Source organism: Schistocerca americana, chromosome 2, assembly GCF_021461395.2.
Source record: "Schistocerca americana isolate TAMUIC-IGC-003095 chromosome 2, iqSchAmer2.1, whole genome shotgun sequence".
Lineage (NCBI taxonomy): Eukaryota > Metazoa > Arthropoda > Insecta > Orthoptera > Acrididae > Schistocerca > Schistocerca americana.
In genome coordinates, this window is record NC_060120.1 from 141410722 (window position 1) to 141435425 (window position 24704).

At 39.4% G+C, this 24704-nt stretch overlaps 1 protein-coding gene across 2 annotated transcripts in view; it reads right to left on the minus strand.

The window, feature by feature from the left end:
- LOC124595724 (arginyl-tRNA--protein transferase 1) overlaps positions 1–24704 on the minus strand; it is a 162904-nt gene that overhangs the window by 14660 nt on the left and 123540 nt on the right. For both annotated transcript variants that reach the window (XM_047134591.1, XM_047134590.1), the window contains exons 8-9: positions 21653–21834; positions 11633–11885 (exon numbers count right to left, since the gene is read on the minus strand). In XM_047134591.1, coding sequence (XP_046990547.1) covers positions 11633–11885; positions 21653–21834 — 435 coding nt within the window. The remainder of the gene's footprint in view (positions 1–11632; positions 11886–21652; positions 21835–24704) is intronic.

Below are 24704 nucleotides of genomic sequence, written 5' to 3' on the forward strand. Positions count from 1 at the left end.
ATCGGTCTCATTGCATTAGGGAAGGGTGGGGAAGGAAGTTGGCCGTGCCCTTTCAAGGAACAATCCCGGCATTTGCCTGGAGCGATTTAGGGAAATCACGGAAAACCTAAATCAGGATGGCCGGATGCGGGATTGAATCGTCGTCCTCCTGAATGCGAGTCCAGTGTCTAACCACTGCGCCACCTCGCTCAGTGGGAGAAGTGTCATTTTGCATTAGAAGAAGTAAAATATTTGGGTCATATTATTAGTAAGGACGGAGTGTGAACAGATCCGAGGTTGGTACAGGCTGTAAGGGATTTTTGGGAACCGAAAACAGTTAAGGAAGTGCAGTCATTCATCAGAATTTGCAATTTCTATCGAAAGTTCATGAAGGGTTTTGTAGATTTAGCACACTTGTTGACGTGATTGTTACAGAAGAGTGTGAAATTTGAGTGGACAGAAGAGTGTCAGAAAACGTTTGACAAACTGAAAGTAAGTGTTAACATCAAGTCCTGTTCTTGTGTATCCATCTTTTGAAAAGGAGTTTATACTAGCATGTGATGCATCGAATCAAGCATTGGGGTGTGTTCCTGCTCAGGAAATTGGTGGGGAAGAACATCCTGTTGCCTATGCGCCTAGGCAGTTGAATGCAGCAGAGAAGAATTACTCAACAACTGAGAGGGAGATGCTTAGCGTAATCTATGGAATCACATATTTTAAATGTTATTTATATGGAAGAAGATTTCGGGTAGTGACAGATCATGCTGCGTTGAAGTGGTTGTTGGGATTGAAGGATACGTCCACTAGACTCGCTAGATGAGCTGTGAGGCTTAGTGAATTCGACTACGAGGTGGTGCACAAGCCAGGGAAGAAGCACGGTAATGCGGATGCACTAAGTAGGAAGTGGCAAAAGTAGAAGTCATAGGTTACGACCTAGTGGTATGGCAAGAATTACAGGACGCAGACAACAATTGTAAATTGTATCGGACACAGCCACAATTTAATATGTACGATGATCTTCTGTGCAGGGAAATGAAGTTAGGGCCAAGGGTAGTAGTGCCAGCGAAACTGAGAGATGAGGTTTTAAAGGAAGCACATGACCATGTGTTATCTGGTTATGGAGGGTGTAGAGCAACGAATAGGAGAGTGGGCGGAGCTATTGGTGGAGAGTTAGGAAAGTAGATGTGGATCAGTATATCAAGAATTGTATACCATGTGTGCAGAGAGCAGATTTGAGTCGGAAACAGATACAGCTATGACGACTGCCGGAAACAACATGTCCATTCTCTATGCTTAGGACCTCTCAGGTGAACACCATCAAGGAACAGATTCGTTCTGACAATAATAGACCATTTTTTGAGGTATGTGGAGATGGTGGCTATGCCAAATCAACAGGCAGCAATGGTTGTGCAAGCATTAGTAAACAACTGGATTTTGAAGTTTGGTGTACCGGAGACAATAATTACTGACCAAGGGACCAACTTTATGTCGGATTTAATGAAGGAACTGTATAAATTGTTGAACATAAAGAAGTTGAGGACAAGTGCATTGCATCCACAGGCCAATGGAAGGACAGAATGGGTACATGGAACAATTGGGAAGATGCTGAGTTTTTATGTGGATTCTCATCACCATCAGTGGGACGAGTATTTGAAGCATATTGTATGTGCATACAATGCCAAAATCCATACAAATACCGGTTTGTCTCCACATGAGGTAGTATATGGGTGAAAAATGCTGTCACCATTGGCTTTAATGAAGCTACAGAAAGGAAACACCGGTGACTCTGTACGTCAATTTGCGAGAACAATTTGGGAGTTTGGAAACGGGTACAAAAGACGAATACGGAAGCTTTGGAAAGGCAGGAAGACGCAGTGAAGCAGAAAGGAAGTTTACCGCAGTACACAGTGGGGCAATGGGTAAGGCTGTCCAGCCCCTATACGCAAAAAGGGAAAAACGAAGAAGTTTCTCATGAGGTATCAAGGGCCACAGCAAGTTGTTGAAACCACATCCCCCATTAATGTTAAGCTTCAGCTGCCAACTAGAACAATGATAGTACACATTGGGTGGTTATGGCCATTTAAGGGTCGCCCGGATGTGATTCCAGGCATATCACAGGAAGGAAAGAGGAAGTAAGAGAGAGTGAAGAGAGGTGCTAAGAACAGAGAAAACCAGGAAGATAGAGTACAGCATGAAGTACCATCTGCTTTGCGATCCAGAAAGTAGTAGAGTATTTATAGTTTTTTTTCATTTTCTTATCTATCATTGGGTTTGCGTAGATTAATTAGGCATTGTATTTTTGTGTCTGTATTTTTGAGTATAGACTGCTGCGGGCAGCAGTCGTTTGGAAGAGGGAGGAAGGGTGATGATGATCTATGTCTTCAGGTCACTGAAAAGGGGAGGACTGAGCAAGTTTGTGGAAGTGAAAACTAAGGAGGTATTGCTGATTTCAGCAACTAACAACTGGTATGCCGAGATGACAAGGGGGGAATTACAAAGCTGCCATAGAGGGAAGGTAACGGTATATCCAGCCAGGGTGATGCGCACCAATCTGGACACATGCATGGTGCAGTTATTTTTAGCCAGGAAGAAAGAAATAGACTGTCCAAGGGATACTGAGAGCCAAAACTGAGCTTGCAATGAGTCAGGATGCACTGGGTCTTCTCCACCTATGACAATTTGGTAGTAGCAGCAAGTTGTTTTGAGCGGGGAGTATTTGTAGAAGCGAAATGCATAGGGCTCAAGGGGAGCAGAATTTTAATCAATGGAACCGCGTGTAACATACTAAGACCAACCTTCCACCTGCCAGCATCTATTTCAGGAATCTCGCAACTGAATTTTACACAGCCACAGCTGTACTGTCTAGAAGCCACTTCAGAATTTTGCCAAGGCAGAATCTGACCTTGTTAAATCAAACTATGGAGCCTGGTCTGTTGAGATCCGTAAACCAGTACATTTTAGAGCAAGAGCGGCACATATCAGCTGAACAAATGGTTCAAATGGCTCTGAACACTATGGGACTTAACATCTGAGGTCATCAGTCCCCTAGACTTAGAACTACTTAAACCTAACTAACCTAAGGACATCACACACATCCATGCCCGAGGCAAGATTCAACCTGTGATCGCAGCAGCAGCATGGTTCTGGACTGAAGCACCTAGAACTGCTCGGCCACAGTGGCTGGCTCAGCTGAGCAGCTTGTGCAACATGTCGCTCAGTATAGGGAAAGGCAACGGCAAATAACGATCATTTTGAGCACCTCTGTGCTAAGTGTCTTCACAGCTTTAACTTTGTTACGTGTTGTTTTCATTCTGATCAGGCAGAGAGCCAATTCCAGGAGGGATCCAAGGGTAGTCCAAGTCCCAGTGGATTGAATACCGAGGACATGAGACGAGTGGGTAAGGGGTTGATCAAGCAGTGGTCGTCCAGTAAGGAATTTTTACATTTTGTTTCATGTCAAGTTTTAAGGGGCACTAGACCACATTTAAGTTTTCTGAAAGTAACGAAGTATGTCGTAGGTGCTGACCTTAACAAGTTAAGAGTTAGTTAAAGGCGACCCGGGGACCGGGTCTCTCCGAAGGGAGGAGGGGAATAATGTAGTGGCACCACAGTTTAAGATAGTGAAGTTAGATTCAGTGCAACATTTCTGAGTGCACAAGTTACGGCTAGGCATGGGCCTGTTGACAGTAAGTTACACTGACCAGTGGTTGTGAAGTAGAATGGAGGCCACTGAGCCGTCGAACCAATGAAAAGAGTAAATGCAGTGGTTTGCGTGGCACAAGTTACAGGCAGAAGGGACCCACTGGTGCAGCCTAGGTGTTGTGAGTACGTGACTCGGAGTGGCGCGTTAGCGAAACAGAGGCGCAAAGCCATATATAAATAGGTGCCGGTTTTCTAACAAGGCATTCAAGTGTGACAGCTCTCCTGGATGGCGGGGCGTGTCACACCACCAGATACCCGTAGCAGTAGATGGGGCGCCAGTTTTCCAGTCCACGGTGGGTCGCTGGTTAGACCCTCTGAGGCCGACAAGGGGTCCGTAGCCAGCCAGCAATGGGCCATTCCACGGCTTGCTACTGTGGGCAGTTGTCTTGGCCCCCAATATGCACCAGAGACATCCAGGGCAAGAGCTGCAGATTTAGCTGCCGGATTGCGGGCACTCGTTGTCGCCGCATTCTTAGCCACACCAGTGAGAGAGCGTGTCATGGGTCACCTTGCAGTGGGTGGCACTGAGGCGGCAGAAGCAAAGGCTGCTGAGTCGGCTACCGGCGCATCCTGACACTGCGGACGTACCGTATTTACTTGAATCTAAGCCGCACTTTTTTTCCGGTTTTTGTAATCCAAAAAGCCGCCTGCGGCTTAGAATCGAGTGCAAAGCAAGTGGAAGTTCTGAAAAATGTTGGTAGGTGCCGCCACAACTAACTTCTGCCGTCGAATATATGTAGCGCTACACAGGCATGCTTTGTAGGCACAAAGATAAATACTGACGCCAAAACCTCCGCGTCAGTAAAAAAAAAAAAAAAAAAAAAAAAAAAAAAAAAAAAAAAAAAAAAAAAAAAAAAAAAAAAAGGTGGAAGACGAGCTTTTTTCTCTGTCCCGAGTTTCGACCACTGCATTTTCATTTTCATACAGTATCCAAGAAGTAAATACAAATTCCGTATTGTTCATCTTCGAATGTAGCAGAATTTCAATGTACTACGAAAATCCGACATGCAAGACTGTTTGGGATGTTTGTCAATATGGCCAACTCTACTTTCTGAATTTTTTCCTACCTGTGAGAAGAGATGGTTGCTAATAGGAATCTGATGAAATGTGAATCACATGCAGTATTCTCTTCACCATAAGAATAATACAAATATCAAGATTTTGCCATGTATTCTTTTGTGTTTGCTGCTATCTCATTTAAACCCTGTCTGCCTAATAAACTACGAAACTAGAGTGAGACAACAGCAAACGTGGAAGAATATACGTATCGTGTCATGTTTATATTCGTATTATTCTTGTGCCTAATAGTGATACAGTCAGAAATGAAGCACGGCAACTGACTAGATTTTTAATTCTAAGATGACTCTAATTTCTGTGCAGAATTTGATGTACTAAAGAAGCGGCCGCAAAGATTTTCAAACGGAGAAACATTTTTGGCTAACTCTCGTTCAGAACATGTTCTATCATACGCAGTCTATTATTTGGTTCTTGTTGATCATTATCAAAGAAAGTAGCAGTGAAAGTAACAGCAAATAACAGTCTGTTGCCATTGTTTCGCCAATGAGATGATTACTCTCTCTTTTTTTTTAATTGTATGCGGTGGTAGCACGCACAAAAGCAAGCCGTGCCGCGAGCGGCGACAGGCTGTAAACACGCACTATCAGAATGCGACAAACAATGCGTGACACAGTACAGTAATGCGTTTTCAGCTTAGAGTGACGTAAACACCTATAACAAAGAGAACAGCACTTATCAGATCAAAGAAAAATAAGCAATGAATTCAAACTAGTCGAAGCACGTGAAAAAGGAAGGGTACCCATATAAATACGGACAGAGCGCCTGACGCATAGCAATGGCTACCTGGTAAAGCTTAACTGCTAAGCTTACGAAGTGAACCAAACTACTGTAGTTGTATCGTCATTCATTCGACCTAAATTGTGACTCATATTACAATGGACCAACTTTGTTTCGATTTGGAGGTGTGGCCTACAACTTTACTCTCCCCTTGAATTTCGAGTCTCAAATTTCCGGTGTGGCTTAGATTCGGGAATTTTTTTTTCCTTTATTTCGAGTCTCATTTTTAAGGTGCGGCTTAGATTCGAGTGCGGCTTAGATTCGAGTACATACGGTACTAGGTCGACACACAGCAGTGCAGGCACGGGTCACTGAGGCAGCCATTCCGCACCAAGCCGTTTCGCAGTCAGGAAAGTGGTGTCCTCAGCATTGTGGGACCTGGTGACGCAGACCAAGCGGAACGCAGCACTGTAGTTGGAAACAATAAATCTCTTGGAAAGCTCGGACGAGTCTTAGTACGGTGCCTTCTACCCCTTCCCGCTACATTTGGTGTTGCTGTTACATTCGGTGTCAGAAGTTCCCACTACAAAGCATTATCTTTAGAAAAATAGTGTGTAACACAGATGCACCTGCTTATTCATTGGCCAATATTTAGCCTCGTTATTGATATCTTTTGTAGGAAACTGTGAATATACTGTCTGTAATTTGGGTGCGTTTATTAATAGGTTAAAAATTTTTAAACTTAACAGCTCTGATTTATTGGTTAGCTTCAATGTCATCTACTTATTCACTAAAGTACCTGTTTTTGATTAGCTGTATTGTTTAAGCCTGTGTTCACCTCCACTTACTTTTATTTGATAAACAGTATTTTGAACAGAATGGCGGTGTAACCACAGATAGATCTCTCTCACCCATGGCAGCTACTTTATCTGTATAGAATTTTGAAGAAAAAGTTCTCACATCTGCAGTTTTAAAATCAAAACTCTTCAGGAGAAATGCCGATGAGACACTCATAGTTTATTCTTTGGTGAGGACAAGGTCACATAGCTGCTTGAGAATCTTGACTTTATTCATGAAAACATCAGATTTACAATGGAATGGGAAATGAGCGGCTGTCCACCATTTTTGGATGTATTAGTTCAACGTAAGGAGGATGAGATTTTAGGATGCTGCATGTACTGAAGCCCATCCATACTGGTTTATACTTAAAGCATCTAGCTGCCACTATCTTTCACAAACTATGAGCGTACTTAAAACTTTAGGAAATAGGGTGCGGGTAGTGTCCAATACTGACAGGCTACAGGGCAAATTGCTATATTCAATAAAAATGGATATAAAAAACAGCACATTAAGAGAGCTCTGCAAAGAAAAATCCCAGACCAACCGAAGGAAGAGCAAGAAGAAAGAGATGTAAAGTCCATAGCCTTACATATGAAAATTGCCAGAATAATGAAGAAGCATTACATTCATGTTATCTTTCTCCCACTGGCTAAGACGGCAGTACTTCTAGGATCTGTGAAAGGTTATATATGAAATTATGAAATCCCCTGTCAGTGTGACAAAAGGACACACAATATGCACTGTATAAGAATGGTGTATCACGACAAACAATATGCACCATATAAGAATGGTGCATCGAACACCAATGATCCACTCGCCTTCTACAGCCTAACAAATCTGGAGTGGTTGAATCTTGTATTTCCACTGGCCACTCCATGGATTACAGGAAAAACAAGACACTGATGACACTGACTGCAGCCATATCTTATTGGTATTCAGTTGGAAACACAATTAGCTGATAATCTGCTCAACCGAGAGTTTCCAGCTCAACATATCACAGAAACCACTCATTTCATATCTGCACACTCAAAAGAATTATTGTTCTGAATCTTCACTGTCTGGCATTCCAATATATGCCATTCATTTTAATAATAAACCACATAATCCATTTGCACTGGTATTTTCTGACATTGGGCTTGATTTGTTTTGCTGTTATATGCATAAACTTTTATCTATGACAGATACTTTTGTTGCAAACAGTGTTATCTCTGGTGTATATGCATTTAATCCACAGTATTGTATCAAGTGGTTTAAATTTTGCCAGAAACTCACCTTGAGATGTGAAGCAGTAACATCCAAACAAAAAAATAATATGAAACTTCCTGGCAGATTAAAACTGTGTGCCCGACCGAGACTCGAACTCGGGACCTTTGCCTTTCGCGGGCAAGTGCTCTACCAACTAAGCTACCGAAGCACGACTCACGCCCGGTACTCACAGCTTCACTTCTGCCAGAACCTCGTCTCCTACCTTCCAAACTTCTGGCAGAAGTGAAGCTGTGAGTACCGGGCGTGAGTCGTGCTTCGGTAGCTCAGTTGGTAGAGCACTTGCCCGCGAAAGGCAAAGGTCCCGAGTTCGAGTCTCGGTCGGGCACACAGTTTTAATCTGCCAGGAAGTTTCATATCAGCGCACACTCTGCTGCAGAGTGAAAATCTCATTCTGGAAAAAAATAATACTATAATGGGTGATGGATTACAAGAAGAAATATTAGGAATTTTAGAAACAGGTCATATTTCTGGGTAGACATGCAATGTTTTGTATAGAAAACTGTAATCTAAAAGTGTTAGAATTTTGAGGTAAAGTTTTGTGTGTGTGACATGTGAAATGCTACCCAAAAATTCTCGAAATAAATGTGTAGCTTGGGAAGTCTAGCTAGTATGATGAAATGCCACCAGGTGGTACCCTGTATATCCTTTGTAACTCAGAACCTCAAGCAGTTCTGTGCTATGTAGTTGCATTGGGACTGTATGCGCATTTCCTTATTGTTGTGTCTTGCAAAACTAATGAGGTGGGTGTCTGGGAGCAATGTAGGTGCATAAATTTCTTTTCTAGATTCACAAAAACAGAAACACACAACTTGTTGCAGTAAGCATTTGGAGAAAGATGCCTTAGGTCACAGTCAAAATTACTAGTGACTTATATTGTTTTCAAGATGAGAGAACAGCATATGACACCCCCTCCCCCCCCCCCCCCCCCCACCCCTCTTCAGGCACGTTGTCAATTGGTGTTACTCCTGAAAGTGTTGCTGCTTTTGGAATATGGCGATGGAACATTTTAGGCATAACATCCAAGACATACGCAATATCACAGGGCAATCTTATGGAATGTGTCAGAGAACTTTGTCTGACAAACTGCACACGTGATGGATTGATACAAAATTTGTGCTACGAATTCTCAACAAAGAGCAGAAACAGCATCATGTGCAAGTCTACAGAGAACTTCAAGGAAGGCTTTAAGGTGAACCACACTTTCTTTTGAAGGTTGTTGCTGGTGATGACAGCTGGGTATATAGGTATGATCACAAAACCAAATCACTCGACCCCAAAAAGTCTGGCAAGTAAAGAGTAATGTGAAAACCATGTTCACCTGTTTCTTCGACTTGGAAGAGATTGTTCATAAGCAGTTTGTCTCTCCTCATTAGTCCATCAGTGCAGGTCTACTGTGATGTGCCGAGGCGTTTGAGGGAGAACATAAGAAGAAAAATCAAAAGAAAAGTGGTGAATGGGCGATTGGTTACTCCATCATGACACAATGTGTTTTTTACCAAGGAGTTTCTGCTGAAAAACTACGTGACAGCTGACATATTGTTTGTTGGCTTCTGTCTTAGGTTCTTTGCATGATGTTTATTTGATGATTTTCTGACGTTTGTCAAAGTTTCACCCTCCACTGCTGGTGATGGACTGCAGTCCACCACCAGCAATGGAGAGTGGGGCTTTGATAATGCTGGAGCAATAAGAAAAATCAGACAAATGTCAACTGTCTGAAGAAACAAAGATAGAAGCCAACAAGCAATTTGTCAATAAGTGGCCACAAAAACAACAATAATTTTGTACATGATAATTGTTCCACATCCTCCATGCCCACCTAAAATGGCACTGACAGACTTTCATTTATTCCCCAGGATGAACCTCAAGTTAAAATGCCAATGATTTCTCACAGATGAGGAGATTCCAGCAGAATCACATGTAGTACTAAACAGGCTCATTAAAAATGTGTTCCACGGAGCTTTCCTTCATCTACATCTACATCTACATGATTACTCTGCAATTCACATTTAAGTGCTTGGCAGAGGGTTCATCGAACCACAATCATACTATCTCCCTACCATTCCACTCCCGAACAGCGCGCGGGAAAAACGAACACCTAAACCTTTCTGTTCGAGCTCTGATTTCTTTTGTGGAAAAACCTCTGAAAGCGGTGTATACACTCCTAAGGAGACTATTTTGAAGGATATAGTGATGAATTAGACCCAGATAAATAGTAATTTTCTTTATTGATGAATTGTGGGAACTTTTGGTTAGCACCTTGTACAAATTTATAAAAAAATATAGATTTTACTTTATGTTGTGGACTTTTAATGTAAATCCCATTACAGGTCAAATGATCCCTTTCTGCTGTTCTACGGGTGTCACCCCACACCATACGCCCACCGTCAATGCTTCATTTTGCATCACATAAAGCTGTTCCATGGTAAGTAAAAATGTGGTTTGCAACTGCTAGGAATTATTAGAAAACTTCAGAACAGAATGGCTGAGAGTATGAAACATATAGTTTCTCTATTACACAGTGATGACAAGGAAGAAATCCATTTCTTTTATGATGTTTGTACACAATTCTCCACAACAAATAAAGAAACAGTGATGCGTCTTCCAGAGTTACTGAGAAATTGTCAGCTGAGGTCTTTCCTCCACTTCTGATCTTTACATATTATGGAAATTTGCAAACATTATCAGTATCATTTTGTGAGTTACTTCAATTAATCAATAAACCTTGAGATTTCAATGATTAACTATATGCAGTGGATGAAAATGAGAAGTCACTGAACATTCTTTTTTGCCTTTTATTGTACATGGTGTGTAAATGACCATGCAACAAACTCTGAGAAATGATAGATCCTGCAAAGAGAACATAGTTTTAGTTTTTTAAAGTATTTGGTCCAACCTGCCACTGTTTTTTGATTCATCATATTAGGTTACTGCACTAGCCATGCAACAAAAACTGATTACCTAACCCATTACTTACCACAAATATCTTTTGGATGTGCTCATACAACTAGTCTGAAGTATGGCAGGAACCACACAGTCCTTTGCATGACAAGGAATATACACTCTTAAGAGAAGCTAAAGCATGTTACGAAAGGATCCAGATATACTCCTTCATTTAAATGGTATTACAAGGTCCAGCATGCCATCAACAATACTATAAGACTAGATGCCAAGGTTAAATCTTTGCTGGTGAAGTTTGACGAACAAAAAAATAATACTATAATGGGTGATGGATTACAAGAAGAAATATTAGGAATTTTAGAAACAGGTCATATTTCTGGGTAGACATGCAATGTTTTGTATAGAAAACTGTAATCTAAAAGTGTTAGAATTTTGAGGTAAAGTTTTGTGTGTGTGACATGTGAAATGCTACCCAAAAATTCTCGAAATAAATGTGTAGCTTGGGAAGTCTAGCTAGTATGATGAAATGCCACCAGGTGGTACCCTGTATATCCTTTGTAACTCAGAACCTCAAGCAGTTCTGTGCTATGTAGTTGCATTTGGACTGTATGCGCATTTCCTTATTGTTGTGTCTTGCAAAACTAATGAGGTGGGTGTCTGGGAGCAATATAGGTGCATAAATTTCTTTATGGTGTACATAGACGAAGGATACAGATTAGCACCATACACAGAAGTATATTCAAGACCCACTTATGTGTTCTCAAATCAACACATCTACCCTGCATTACATGCTTCGAGCATGATTGCATAATACTAACACAACATATTGGAAAATATAGGTTTCTTCACAATTAGTCATTCTTCACAATTAGTAACTCTGTTACAGACAGCCACATTAGAGAGATGTGCAGTAAAACAATAATTATTATACTGAAAGGATGAATACAAAGTATCAAAGGTGAAATTACTGAACATGCAATTAATGTGAAGTTAAAAATTTGCACAGATAAAGGAAGGTTTAAAATGAAGACCAACAGTTCTCTGATACAATTAAAAAGAAATAATTTTGTGCATCTTTGAAATTTTACACATACTGGCAACAGTTCCAACCCTTCATTCTACACACAGTATTTGAAAGTTGATTTTCACATACCTCATTTATGTTGATTTGACCGTCTTCATCCAGCACTGAAGAGTTTTCTTCAAAACGGCTATATCGACTGACATCTAGCTTTCTTTGGCACTGTTCTATAGGATGCCAAGTATATGTTTCTGGACACAGCAGAAATGATGGGTTGTATCTAGCTTTGTATCGCATTTTTGGACAAGTATGGATGTAAAAACCCATATAATAATACTTCAGTGCTGAGCTGTGTGTGTGTAAAGACCTTACCAATGCAATCTCTCTGTAACAAAAAACAGTAAAAATTAGGATAGACTTTTACCACAACAATACATTTTCCTAGGGGCAATAGAAATAAATTCAAAATAAACTGTGCAGGCATATTTAATAAAATAAATGTCTTTTGTTTTTGATTAGGATCTCTTAACTGGTGCACATTATTACTTCAGTCTTTAAAAAAATGACCATATCAACTCTGTTGTACACCTCTTCTTCTCCTCCTCTTCCTACTCATACTTGCTACATATACCACATGTACAGAAATAAGTAGTACTGAATAGTTAATCTCAAAATGTAATGAATGGTCTATCCCAAAGAAAAAGGATTAACTTATTAACTTATTTTCCTTCTCAACTTTTCCCTTAAGTATGAAACTATTAAAAAGCTGATGTGGCTGTGTTTGAGACATTAATTTTATAATCTTATTTATCATGTGAAGACAGAAATTAATGCTTCATAATAGTGTTATGTTCCAGAGGAAGAAAATAGACTTTCTTTTTTCTCTTGAGGAAGTAGAAGGGTATGTTCATAGACAAGGTTATCCAAACTGACAAGCTAAAATACTGTGGCCACCTGGTTGGTCCACCTTCGGAGCGCAATACTGCAGCAATTCTTTGTGACATGCATCTGACAAGTCTTTTGTACATTTCTGGTGGAACATAGTGCAATATATCTACACTATGTAATCAAAAGTATCTGGACACCCCCAAAAATTTAATATTAGATGCATTGTGCTGCCACCTACTGCCAGGTACTGTGTATCAGTGACCTCAGTAGTCATTAGACATCAAGAAAGAGCAGAATGGGGCACTCTGCAGAACTCACAGACTTTGAATGTGGTCAGGTGATTTGTGTCACTTGTGTCATACATCTGTAAGTGAGATTTGCACACTTCTAAACATCCCTAGGTCCACTGTTTACAATGTGATAGTGAAGTGGAAATGTGAAGGGACGTGTAGAGCACAAAAGCATGTTGACTGACAGAGAACACTGACAGTTGAAGAGGGTCATAATGTGTAACAGGCAGACATTTAACCAGGCCATCACACAGGAATTCCGAACTGCACGTACTATGTCAGTTAGGCGGAAGGTGAGAAAACTTGGATTTCACAGTCGAGCAGCTGCTCATAAGCCACATATCATACCAATAAATGCCAAACGACGTCTCGCTTGATGTAACGAGCATAAACAATTGACAATTAAACAGTGGAAAAATGTTGTGTGGAGTGAAGAATCACGGTACACAATGTTGTGATCCGATCGCAGGGTGTGGGTATGGTGAATGCCCAGTGAACATCATCTGCCAGTGTGTGTAGCACCTACAGTAAAATTCGGAGGCGGTGGTGATATGGTGTGGTCGTGTTTTTCATGGAGGGGGATTGCACCCCTTGTTGTTTTGTGTGGCAGCATAGGCCTACATTGATGTTTTAAGCACCTTCTTGCTTCCCACTGTTGAAGAGCAATTCAGGGACGGCGATTGCATCTTTCAACATGATCGAGCACCTGTTCATAATGCACAGCCTGCGGCGGAGTGGTTACACGACAATAACATCCCTGTAATGGACTGGCCTGCACAGAGTCCTGACTTGAATCCTGTATAACACCTTTGGGATGTTTTGGAACACCAAGTTCGTGCCTCTCCTCAGTGCAGCACTCCATGAAGCCATTCCCCAAGAAACCTTCCAGCACCTGACTGAACGTATGCCTGCTGTCATTAAGGATAAGGGTGGGCCAGCACCATATTGAATTCCAGCATTACCAATGGAGGGCATCATGAACTTGTAAGACACTTTCAGCCAGGTATCTGGATACTTTTGATCACATAGTGTATGCACAGGCCTGAAAATCCCTGTAAATTATGGGCTGATGCTTTGTGAAAGTGCAGCTGGCACCTAATAGCATTCCAGATGTTTCCCATTGGATTCAGATCAGGCAAATTTGGTGGCCAAGACATCAATACGATTTCACTATCATGTTTCTCAAATCATTGTAGCATGATTCTGGCTTTGTGACATTGACAGATGTGGATGTGGATGTAGATGTAGACAGCTATCCTGCTGGAAGAATGACATAAACCTTAAAGTGATGCAGGTGATCCAAATTTATATTAATATTGCCCACAGCTGTGATTGTGTCTTTGATTACTATCACAGGTACTATGGAAGCCCTGATGAATGTCCTGCACAGCATAATATTACCCCACTGGCCTACGTCTCTGGCATGGTGTTTGTTTCAAGCAACTCGTTTGCCTGTGTCATAATGTATCCACACATGAGCATCGACCTGATATAACAAAAAATATTACTCATCCAATACATTTTCATAGATCAATCTCCAAGATCCTGTGCCCACTGCAGTCTTAATTGACAATGATGCTAGGTCAACATGAGAAAACAGTGGTATTGTCTGCTGTTGAGCCCAATGTTCAACAATATTCACTGAACATTTTGCTTCAAAATACTTGTGTCTGTATCAGCACTGTACTCTATCAGATTCATCGCTTATCCAGCTTTACTGAATGGGCAAGCACCTGACCTCAACATTCTCTGATAAGGCAAGAACATCAAACACCTTGTTGCTTACTCTTGGTTTCACCAACCTTCAGTCACTTTCCATCAATGCTCACAACAGCAGCAAGCAAACAGCTGAACAGCTTTGTCATTTCCAAGATGTTTGCTCCTAGATGCCAAGCTATAACAATCCGCCCTTTGTCATAAAATTTGAAGTCCTTGGATTTCACCATTTATGGCTAAAATCATGGCTAGAATGATCCTCCATTTGTCTCTGCTCAGCTTATACACTTTTCTTATTGTACTAAGTGCTCACAGTACCTCAAGATGACATTAATCTTGTGAAGGGCAGTGGTCACAAGTTTTCGCTCAACAGTGTGTGTCTCAATAAGTAGCAGACAAACTGTGGAGGCAATTCATGAAAACTCATCACGACAAACATTATTTTGTTAATGGTTGTCAGGTGTGTGTGTGTGTGTGTGTGTGTGTGTGTGTGTGTGTGTGTGTGTCTAAAGTTTTACTTCAGCTTTCTGGAACATTATAAATGACAGTGAATTTGTATAGTAGATACATACAAATTAGACTATCATTATTCAGATAGATATAGCAGACAAAAATTTACTTGTAATGGGGGGGCTAGAATTTGATAACAGAAAAAGGAAGGGAAGGAAATATAGTAGAACATGAACTGGGTCGGTGGTGGTGGTGGACGTGGTGGTGGTGGGGGGGGGGGGGGGGGGGGGGGGGGGGGAGGAATAAAAGGGGAAACTGCTTAGTAGAATTTTCTACAGTGCTTAATTTAATTATTACTAACACTTTGTTTAAGAAGCACGAAAGAAGATTATACAGGGTGAACATTATTAAAACTGAGAAACTGCAGGGACAGATTCCTGACTGAAAAGGGAGGAAAAAAGATCCTATGAACATGTGTCCAGAAATGCATCATTGCCAGGGTAGAAGGTGCTGACTGAATGAACCACGTGCCATGTGTTCCTTGTGTGTTGCAGGCTGTGTGAATGACGCAGCATCTTGGAAGCAGCAGAATGGTCTGCTATTCATGTCAGGAATAAGCGAAGATGATGTCTGCATGTGACCAAGCAGATGGAAACGGTCAAGAGGAAATACATCTATTCCAAAATAAGTGCCCTCATAGACACCAACTACAGGGCGACCACAAATTCTTGCCCTGATTATAATAATTTATTACAGAATAACTGTTTGACATAATAATTTACATTTGATGCTGTTACGTAGGTTAGTGTTACTAGTTTTTTTTTAAGACCACTTATGTTAGTAAACCTCAATGTGTGTTCCCTTGGTAGCTTGGAGAATGTCGAGGCGGATTCCCGTTCCCGCCAGGTCTTTCTTAACATGTGTTCTGTCACAGTACCCACGGCAGCTTGTATCCTAGCCTTCAGTTTGTCGATGTCAGCAACTGGTGTGACAAAGACTCTGTCCTTGATATAGCCCCAGACAAAAAAGTGAAGAGGTGTAATGTCTGGAGAGTTGGGTGGCCAGGGTGTTGGACCATTCCTTCCAATCCAAAAAAGTTTCATCCAGGAAATCATGCACTATTAAAGCCCATAGGGAGAGGTGCTCCATCTTGATGGAAAATTATCCATGGTTGATACTCTTCTAACTGTGGGGCAGTGAACTGTTGCAAAACGTCTCAGTAAATGTTAGTGATAATGGATTTTTCTGTGAAGAAAAACGATCCAAAAACCTTTTTATGCAAGAGACCCCACCAAACATTCAGTTTTTTGCTGTCTCGCTGTAACTGTACAGTAGCATGTGGAGACTCTGAACCCCATATACGGAAATTATGCCTATTTACTTTTCCACTGACATGAAAGGTAGATTCATCGATAAAGCATATGCGATTTAAGTAATCATTTGTGCTATCAATCCTATTGAGAATCTCAGTTGCAAATTCAGCACATGTCAGCAAATCATTCAGTTACAAGGTCTGCAGGATTTGCACTTTGTAAGCATGCAACCTAACCCTTTCATGAAGAATCTTCACCACACTTGCTTGCAGTATTTGAAGTTCATGTGAGGCTTGATGAGTTGATTTAGACGGACTCCATTGAAACGATTGCCGAACATGATCAACAGTTGTATCACTCACAAGAGGCCTGCCATTTCGAGGACGATCTTCAACGCTGCCTGCCATCACTTATTTGATTTAACATCAGGAGGGCTGCGTCCATAAGAAGCCTGAAATTTACGCTGAACACTGATGGGCGATTTCGTTTCATGAAACCAAAGCACACATTACACTTTCTCCTGCTTCGATGCCATTTCACCAGCAACTAATGTGACCTAACAGACAGCGTCGATGTTGTGGAGCACTAGCGCCATCTATTGGTCACAACAACTAGCAACACTAACCTACATAATGGCATCAAATATACATATTATGTCAAATGGTTATTCTGTTATAAATTTTTATAATCAGGGCAAGACTTTGTGCTTACCCTCTATATTGCACAACATTTCAAGCCTTTTTTGGGCATTTGTGTGACCTTGCGTCCTTTCAGACAGACAAATGTGCAGTTATATGGTGGACTATGCATACACCAGATCTGGAACACTGGGTCCTGCAGGATATTGAGATGAACCCTAGTACCAGCTCCAGACAAGTGGCTTGTCAACATGGTGTGAGTCAAAGTATGATTATGTGTATCCTGCATAACAACTGCTACTATGCCTATCACTTGCAATCCTATGGATGGCCACTTTGAACATCTGTTGTGACATGGATGCAGTTCAGCTCTGTACTGTGTTCCAGGACAATTTGTTATTGTTGCACACACATAAGCAATTTCTGCATTTCCAGACACATGTTCAAACCATCGTTTTTCTCCATTTCTGGCCAGGAATTTGTCCCTGCACTTTGTTGGTTTTATTAATGTTCATCCTGTACATGTGGAAGAGATCAGGAGTTACAGAGTAATGTCAAGACAGATATTTCAAAACCAGATTTCACATTTGCAAACATTTTCTGTGGCAGAAGTGGACTCTACCCATAATTTATTTTTTATGAACTGAAGATTAAAACTGAAGAAATTGGAGAAAAGCAGGAAATTAAGGAGATGGGACTTGTATAAATTGAAATAACCAGATGTTGTTGAGAGTTTCAAAGGGAGCATTAATCAAGGACTAACTAAACCATGAGGGGTTGGGTGGGGGAATGCAATAGAAGACAAATATGAAGCTTTGGGAGCTGAAACATGAACACAGCAGAGAATCAAATTGGCAAAGACACAAGACCTAGAAGAAACCCTTGGATAATACAAGAGATTTTGGTTTTAACTGATGAAACAAGAAGATATAAAAATGCAGCAAATGAAGCAGATGAAAAGGAATACAGGCAACTATAAAATGAAACTGACAAAGTGCAAAATGGCTAAGCAGGAACGTCTACAGCAAAAATGCATGGCTGTAGAAGCATACATGACTAGGGGAAAGATAGATGTCACATATATGTTTTTCACAAAGTTTTCACAAATATTTCTTTAGGTTTTTATACTGATCTCACAGTATTATGGTATATTGATAATTTTTACTTGTGGACCATCTGACAGCAACTGAATAAAACACAATTTTAGTGCCATACATGTTTTTCCTTTATTTTCTGCAAGGCATCATCAGTGGCCTGGAATATGTACATTACACGCAACTGAGGAAGACGGGACTACAAAAGCTGAAGATGATCTCACAGTATCTTTATTCTTCTACTAGCAATATTCACAATGTAACTTGCATTAAAGTTAGTATTTCCACAAATATCAAAGAGACAAACATATTTTGTTTGAAAAAACAAAATCTCTGGTGCAGGAAACAACCATGAAGTGAAGTGTCTTAGCAAAACAGACTCTAACTGAAAACTGTATGTGTTCAAAATGATGCAAGAATTAGCTGAGGACAGCAGGAGTTGTTAAATAAAAACTTGCACCACATCCAGTCAACTCTCTCAGTTCTATTATGTTCTGATAAAGAGCTGTAGCTCTCGAGCTGGATATCGTTACACAGATCTCGCAGAAAATTCGCAAGATTATTTTACAGTGTGGGATATTACAGGCAGTGATGGGAGCAAAAAATTTGAATTTATAAGTAGTAATGTCAAACTTCTCCCTAATCTTAATGCCTGAGGAAACCAACAATTTTCCTGCCAATTTTTGTGTTAGTAGCTTACTTCTTAAGTGCTGTAAATAGCTGTAGCAAAAGGAAAAAATGCTTGAGGGCTCACTACAAACTGTTATTCCACAGTATTTTGAGATAAACTTGATTTTTATAAAAACTCTTTGTAATTGGTTTAGTTACTGAATAGTTTGTAACCTGTTAATAAATCATTCATAAATGAAATTAATAATTTTTTATCATAAATATTTCTCTCTCACAAAAGGAACAGTTTCTATGATTTATGACTTGCATGTGATTATCATAAACATAATACATGAAGTTTTGTAATGTAGCTGTTTAAGGGACTTACTAACTGGTGCAATAAACTATCTTTCACTTGGGCATGCAGTCCTGTAAATAAGAAAATTCTTGAAACTTCCTGGCATATTAAAACTGTGAGTCCCAGACTCCAGCAACACAATTTCTCCACAATTTCCTTTCTAGCAGTAATGCTTCTGTGAAGTTTGGAAGGCAAGAGATGGGATACTAATAGAAGTAAAGCCATGAGAGCAGATTGTGAGTTGTGCTTGGATAGCTCAGTTGGTAGAGCACTTGCCTGCGGAAGACAAAGTCCAAAGTTTGAGACCCGGTCCAACATAGTTTTAAACTGCCAGGAAGATTCAAATCAATGCACACTATGCTGTAGAGTGAAAAATCATGCTGGAAGAAAACTCCTGTGCATTCTGCTGCCTTCTATTGAAGTAAAAACCATCACCGTTATAAATATCTGTGTATTACTGAACAGAAATTAGTGTTTTCTATGCAGACCTTTAATTTTTCTGATCTCGATTTCCATTTTACTGCAGACACTGTCCGATTGAAATCACCACATGAACCATTCAAATACAATCTGTCAGTTTATTTACTACCTTTAAAAGTCCCGATGACTTCCCTTACCTATTAGCTTTAAAGATCTACACAGTTATCTCACTTTGTTATTGTTAGAGATGTAGCAGATTTCGTTCTCTGTGTAATCTGACTGACTGGTATGTTGAAGATGGTACATAAAGTTTCATTGCAAAGAAAAAATGGGGCTGCATTGCTGCTGATGCACTAGTGAATACTAGCTTTTCCTTGGCTGCACAAAGATGACTCAAATCAAAACAGATTTCCCAGTAGCACTAGGTGCTTTCAGGTGTTGAATCTGTCTCCTAAATCATGGGCTGTACGTAAGAAATTAAACAGAACATTGAATACTGTTTCACTGTTAGGATCAGAGTCCAGGCACTAACATATTATAAAGAACCTTGTGAAGCCAACCACCCATACTAAAATGTTGATCACTTTTTTAACTGAGAAATCTTAAAAAGAGATAGGCTAATTTAGCAATTAATTGAAGGACTTAGAATACAACTAGACACATCATGACCCTGAGGAACCAAAGATCTGTCTTCCCAGTTTCTGGACAGTTTGGTTTCTGGGCGTTTATCATCCCACTTCCAATTATTTAAGAAATTACCTAAGATTACACACTACTGATTTCAGAAGCTTTTTCATCCTTGGACATGCTGTGGCATGCTAGAAATGATTTATGCTAAGGGACATCATGACAGTTTCTCTTAAAAAAGTTGCACATAGCAGCCTTACAAATGAGCCTCAATTTCCGCAAGTTTAATTTTTTTTTTTTTTTTTGTGCCTATCTATCTCAGAAGGCAGGTCCACTCCTGCTGTCTTTATAGAATGGAACAATGGTGCCATCTCTCTGCAGTTCTGTTGGAATCGGGACACAGGAATACTTACATAACTACTCAAGGACCAAAGTTATAAAGAGGTATAAACTAATTTGACAATCAATCTTTCACTGCTCCAGTCACCTTGTGCAAACATCACATATGTCCTGCAGATGTGATATCATCATTGAAGATTCTGCTAGACAGACAAGTTTTTTTATATGAAAAATTAGTACAGTGTTGGACACTAGCTCTTTCAGCTCCAAAGTAGCAGAAGTAGCTAGAAGTGATCACTGGTATTAAATCAGAATAGCTTAACAAAAAAGCTGAAACTGGTAGTGGACTCGAAAAGTTCTACAGAGCAAGTGGAGCAGCTTTTTCATTACCTGCACAAACAGTTATGGAACACATGGAGAAACTACCAATGATTTTCAATTTAACACACACCTGCTTCACTGGCGGCTGTATGGGATATGCATGCCAGGCTTTGGCCTCCACATCTGAAGCCCTACCAACAGAAACTTCATGATGTAATATTGCAACTCGTTACCAGCTTCCCTTCCTCCTATAATCCTGGTAATTTGGTCATCGCTTTCTATTTATTCCAATTCCTTAGTATATATACATATTGCATTTAATCAAACCCAGACCAGCAAGGATTTACTTTGTGATATGCATAGTTGTTCAACATTCTTATTAATTTCTAAATATCCTATGGTGTCGAAACTGAATGTGCAGCTGACCTGTTTCTTTCTGACATTTGTATTCTAGGAAGTAGTAAACCAGTTGTACAGAAATCAGTAAACAAAGAGGAGGTGTTCATTCTCAAGGTATGGTCTTTGTCTCCCTTTTTTTAATGTTTCCAAATGTATTTCAGTTCTGGCAAATCAAATAGTTTATCAGATGCCAGCAGTATGGTCACCTGGTAAATTGAATATAAATTCTAGTTTGCTGAAGCTGTTTACTTCAGAGGCTAAGACAGTTAATGATTTTTTCAACATTTTTAAATCACCACCAACAGCATTGCAAACAAAGCAAAGGTGGTCTCTCTCATGTTTATATAATCTTGTGTTTCTTGTTCATCATTCTTAAGTTTGATTTACCAAGTGAAAAAGATTTTAGGAAACACACTGGGTTTTAATATCCCATTAACAATGAGACCAACAGAGATGGAAGGAAATTTGTTATGTATGATATATGTATCCTGCACAAATGTCAGAGTGCTTATGCATTTGCCAAGATTATTGAGAAAAGCTCTATAAAATGTACACTTAATATACCTAGAAAACTAGTATCCAAGAAATAATAATATTATTCTGCTTCTACTTCATATGGGAAAAACGTATTTAACAAAAATAAAATTACACCAGTAATTCCATTTATTGTAATTTTACACTACAGCTTACCTGAGAGAAGCATAAGTTCCTAACGATAAATGACCAAACTCTGGGTCATAATAAAAGTAAACAGAGGATACACAGTAAGGCAGTATGTCAATTACTGCAACAGCAATAAGTCGTCCATCAAGCCAATATTGCTGATGGAAGGAGCCATAACCATGAGGTGGTCCATCAACTGGTTTCCATGGCTACTGATACATATGACAGAATAAGATTTCATCATAACAATAAAAATGTTAAACATATATTAATATTAGCACACAGCTTATCAATTAAATTTTTTTGTCTTAATTAATCATGGGATCAAATTTAAAACTGGTGTATCAAATGCTGTAACCCAAACTATAAAGTTGAATACACTGTAAGCTTTCAACCACTACTTTATTTTACTTTATAAGATCAGAATGTCACAAAGAGCTGTATAGTGCTAGGCAAAAAATGTGAACGGTATCATTCACAACTGTACCTGTAGGTGGCCCATCTTTAAATTAATTGCCTTTATGATCCATTAGACAGATATGGTGAGGGCTGCAAAACAGTTTTGTCCTTTGAATTCTGCCAATTCTCCCCCCCCCCCCCCCCCCCCCCTGCAGTAAATTAAGTATAATAAGCTCGGCTGTAGACCACAATAGTTCAAGCTCGATAAACTATGACAAATTCTTAAATTGTTTCTTAGAGGTATTTAATGAATCATTTCCTCGTAGATCCAAGCAAAAGGAAGTAAATGGTAAACTCAGATGGATTACAACAGGAATAAAAATTTCTAGTGCCAGAAAGAGAGATCTCCACAATGAGCTAAAATCAAACAGAAATCCAGATTTTGTTACTTATGTGAAACAGTATAAAGCTGTATTTAGGAAAGTTGTAGTGGCAGCTAAAAAAATGGCAAATAATAAATTCATACGAGACCACAGAAATAAGACAAAAACAATGTGGTCAGTTGTTCAGTTTGAATTAAGAGCCAAAGTAAAAATTCATGAGAGATTGAAAATTAGACGTGAAAATGAAATTATAGTAAACCCTGTTCAAATGCCAAGTTGTTTCAATGAATTCTTCCTAAATGTAGTAAGATCCGATGTGGATATGACATTCTATCAAGGCATCACAAATTTGGAAAATGGCCAAAACACATCTTTTAAACAATTCGAAAAAATCACCCAAAGGGATGTGTGAAAGGAAATATTGTCTCTAAAAAACAAAACCTCACATGGGTGGGATGAAATAACCACATCTGTAATCAAGTGTGTGTACGATATTATTTCTCAATCACTGTCAATTATTATAAATCAATCTTTTGAACAGGGATGCTTTCCAAATGTTTTGAAATATGCTGAGATCAAACCTCTATTCAAAAAAGGATTGACAGGAGATATGGGGAATTACTGCCCTATCTCTCTTTTGCTGGTATTCTCTAAAGTGTTTGAAAGATTGCAGCAAAACAAATTAATAAATTTCTTTCTGTAAATGATATAATTTTTAAAAACAAGTTTGGATTCCAACAGGGTAAAAGCACTGTGAATGCTATAAATGAGTTTACCCAAAAAATATGCTCCATGTTAGATAAGGGTGAAAGGTCACAGGAATATTCTGTGATCTAACTAAAGCTTTCGATTCAGCGAACCATGCATTACTCCTCCACAAATTACAGATGTATGGAATCAGGGACACTGCTTTACAAAGGTTTAGCTCTTACCTGTCAGATAGGAAACAAAGAGTAATTTTAACTTCAAATGGAACCAATTATTCCTCAGACTGGAAAACAGTTCCCCAAAGACTCCCACAAGGTTGGAAATTGGTTTCCTATCTGTTTCTTTTTTACGTAAATGTCCTACCACTTGCTACTGATGTCCATTCAGTCTCATTTGCTGATGATACATCAGTTCTAATTGAAAATGAGGTATCTGAAAGTATTCCAGAAAAAGCCAAAACTACTTTAGAAAAACTCGAATCTTAGTTCCATCAAAATGGACTAAAACTAAATAACACTAAAACCAAAATGATGCAATTTGAAGCTAAATCAGTAGAAAGGACTGAAATAAAGATAACTTGCAATGATCATGATATCACAGAAGCAAACCACTTGAAGTTCTTATGCCTAAATCTTGATAAAAATTTAAATTGGAAGGTACACATAGATTGCTTAGCAAATAAACTGAACACCTTGGCATTTGCAATGGGTATTTTGTCAGGTGCCACAAACATGGATACCAGAAAGATAGTTTATCACTACTACTTTGAGTCAGTTATTCGTTATGGCATAATCCTCTGGGGAAATTCAGCAAATGTCACTAGGCTCCTGGTATTATAAAAGAAAGTAATTAGAAACACGTGTGTTGCAAAAAAAACCAGAATCCTGTAGACCACTGTTAAAAAATTTAAAAATACTATCTATCCCCTCACTTTACATACATGAGGTGGCAATGTTCTTATTTAAAAATCAACATACACTAGACACTTTCCGTTTTGACCACAACTACAGCACTCGCCACAGAGATAATTTCAAACTTCCAACTCACCGTTTAGAACTTTATGCCCAAACGCCAGAGTATATGGGGTTAAAAATTTTCAATAAAATAAAAGGCAGTGATATATTTAAGATGGAGCTTGGTCACTGAAAAGATTGCTCTTTACTCTTCTGGTGGAAAAGTGTTATTATTCTGTCGAAGAATTCATTGAGGATAGCTTCACAATCTGGACACAAGGATTGTATTACATGTATTATTTTATGTACTTGTGTAGCTGTAACTTAAAAATGTACAATATAATGTAAACTTTTGTATTCCTCTTAAAAAAGAGAAAAAAGTTTCTTCTGTAAACCTTGACATGTCTCCTGTACATAAAATCAAATTATTTGAAAATTGTACATAATGAGATGAATAAATCACATATTACATTCCACTGTCAAGCAGATCAATAGAGCCAATAGACTTTAAACCTGTGATGGCCTAGATAAGCACCACCCATGAGTTTGTTTGTAGGGTCATCACAGCATTCACTTGGAATGAGTTAATTAAGCAAGGAAAAAATCAAGATTCCCACAGGCAAATACAGTACTCAT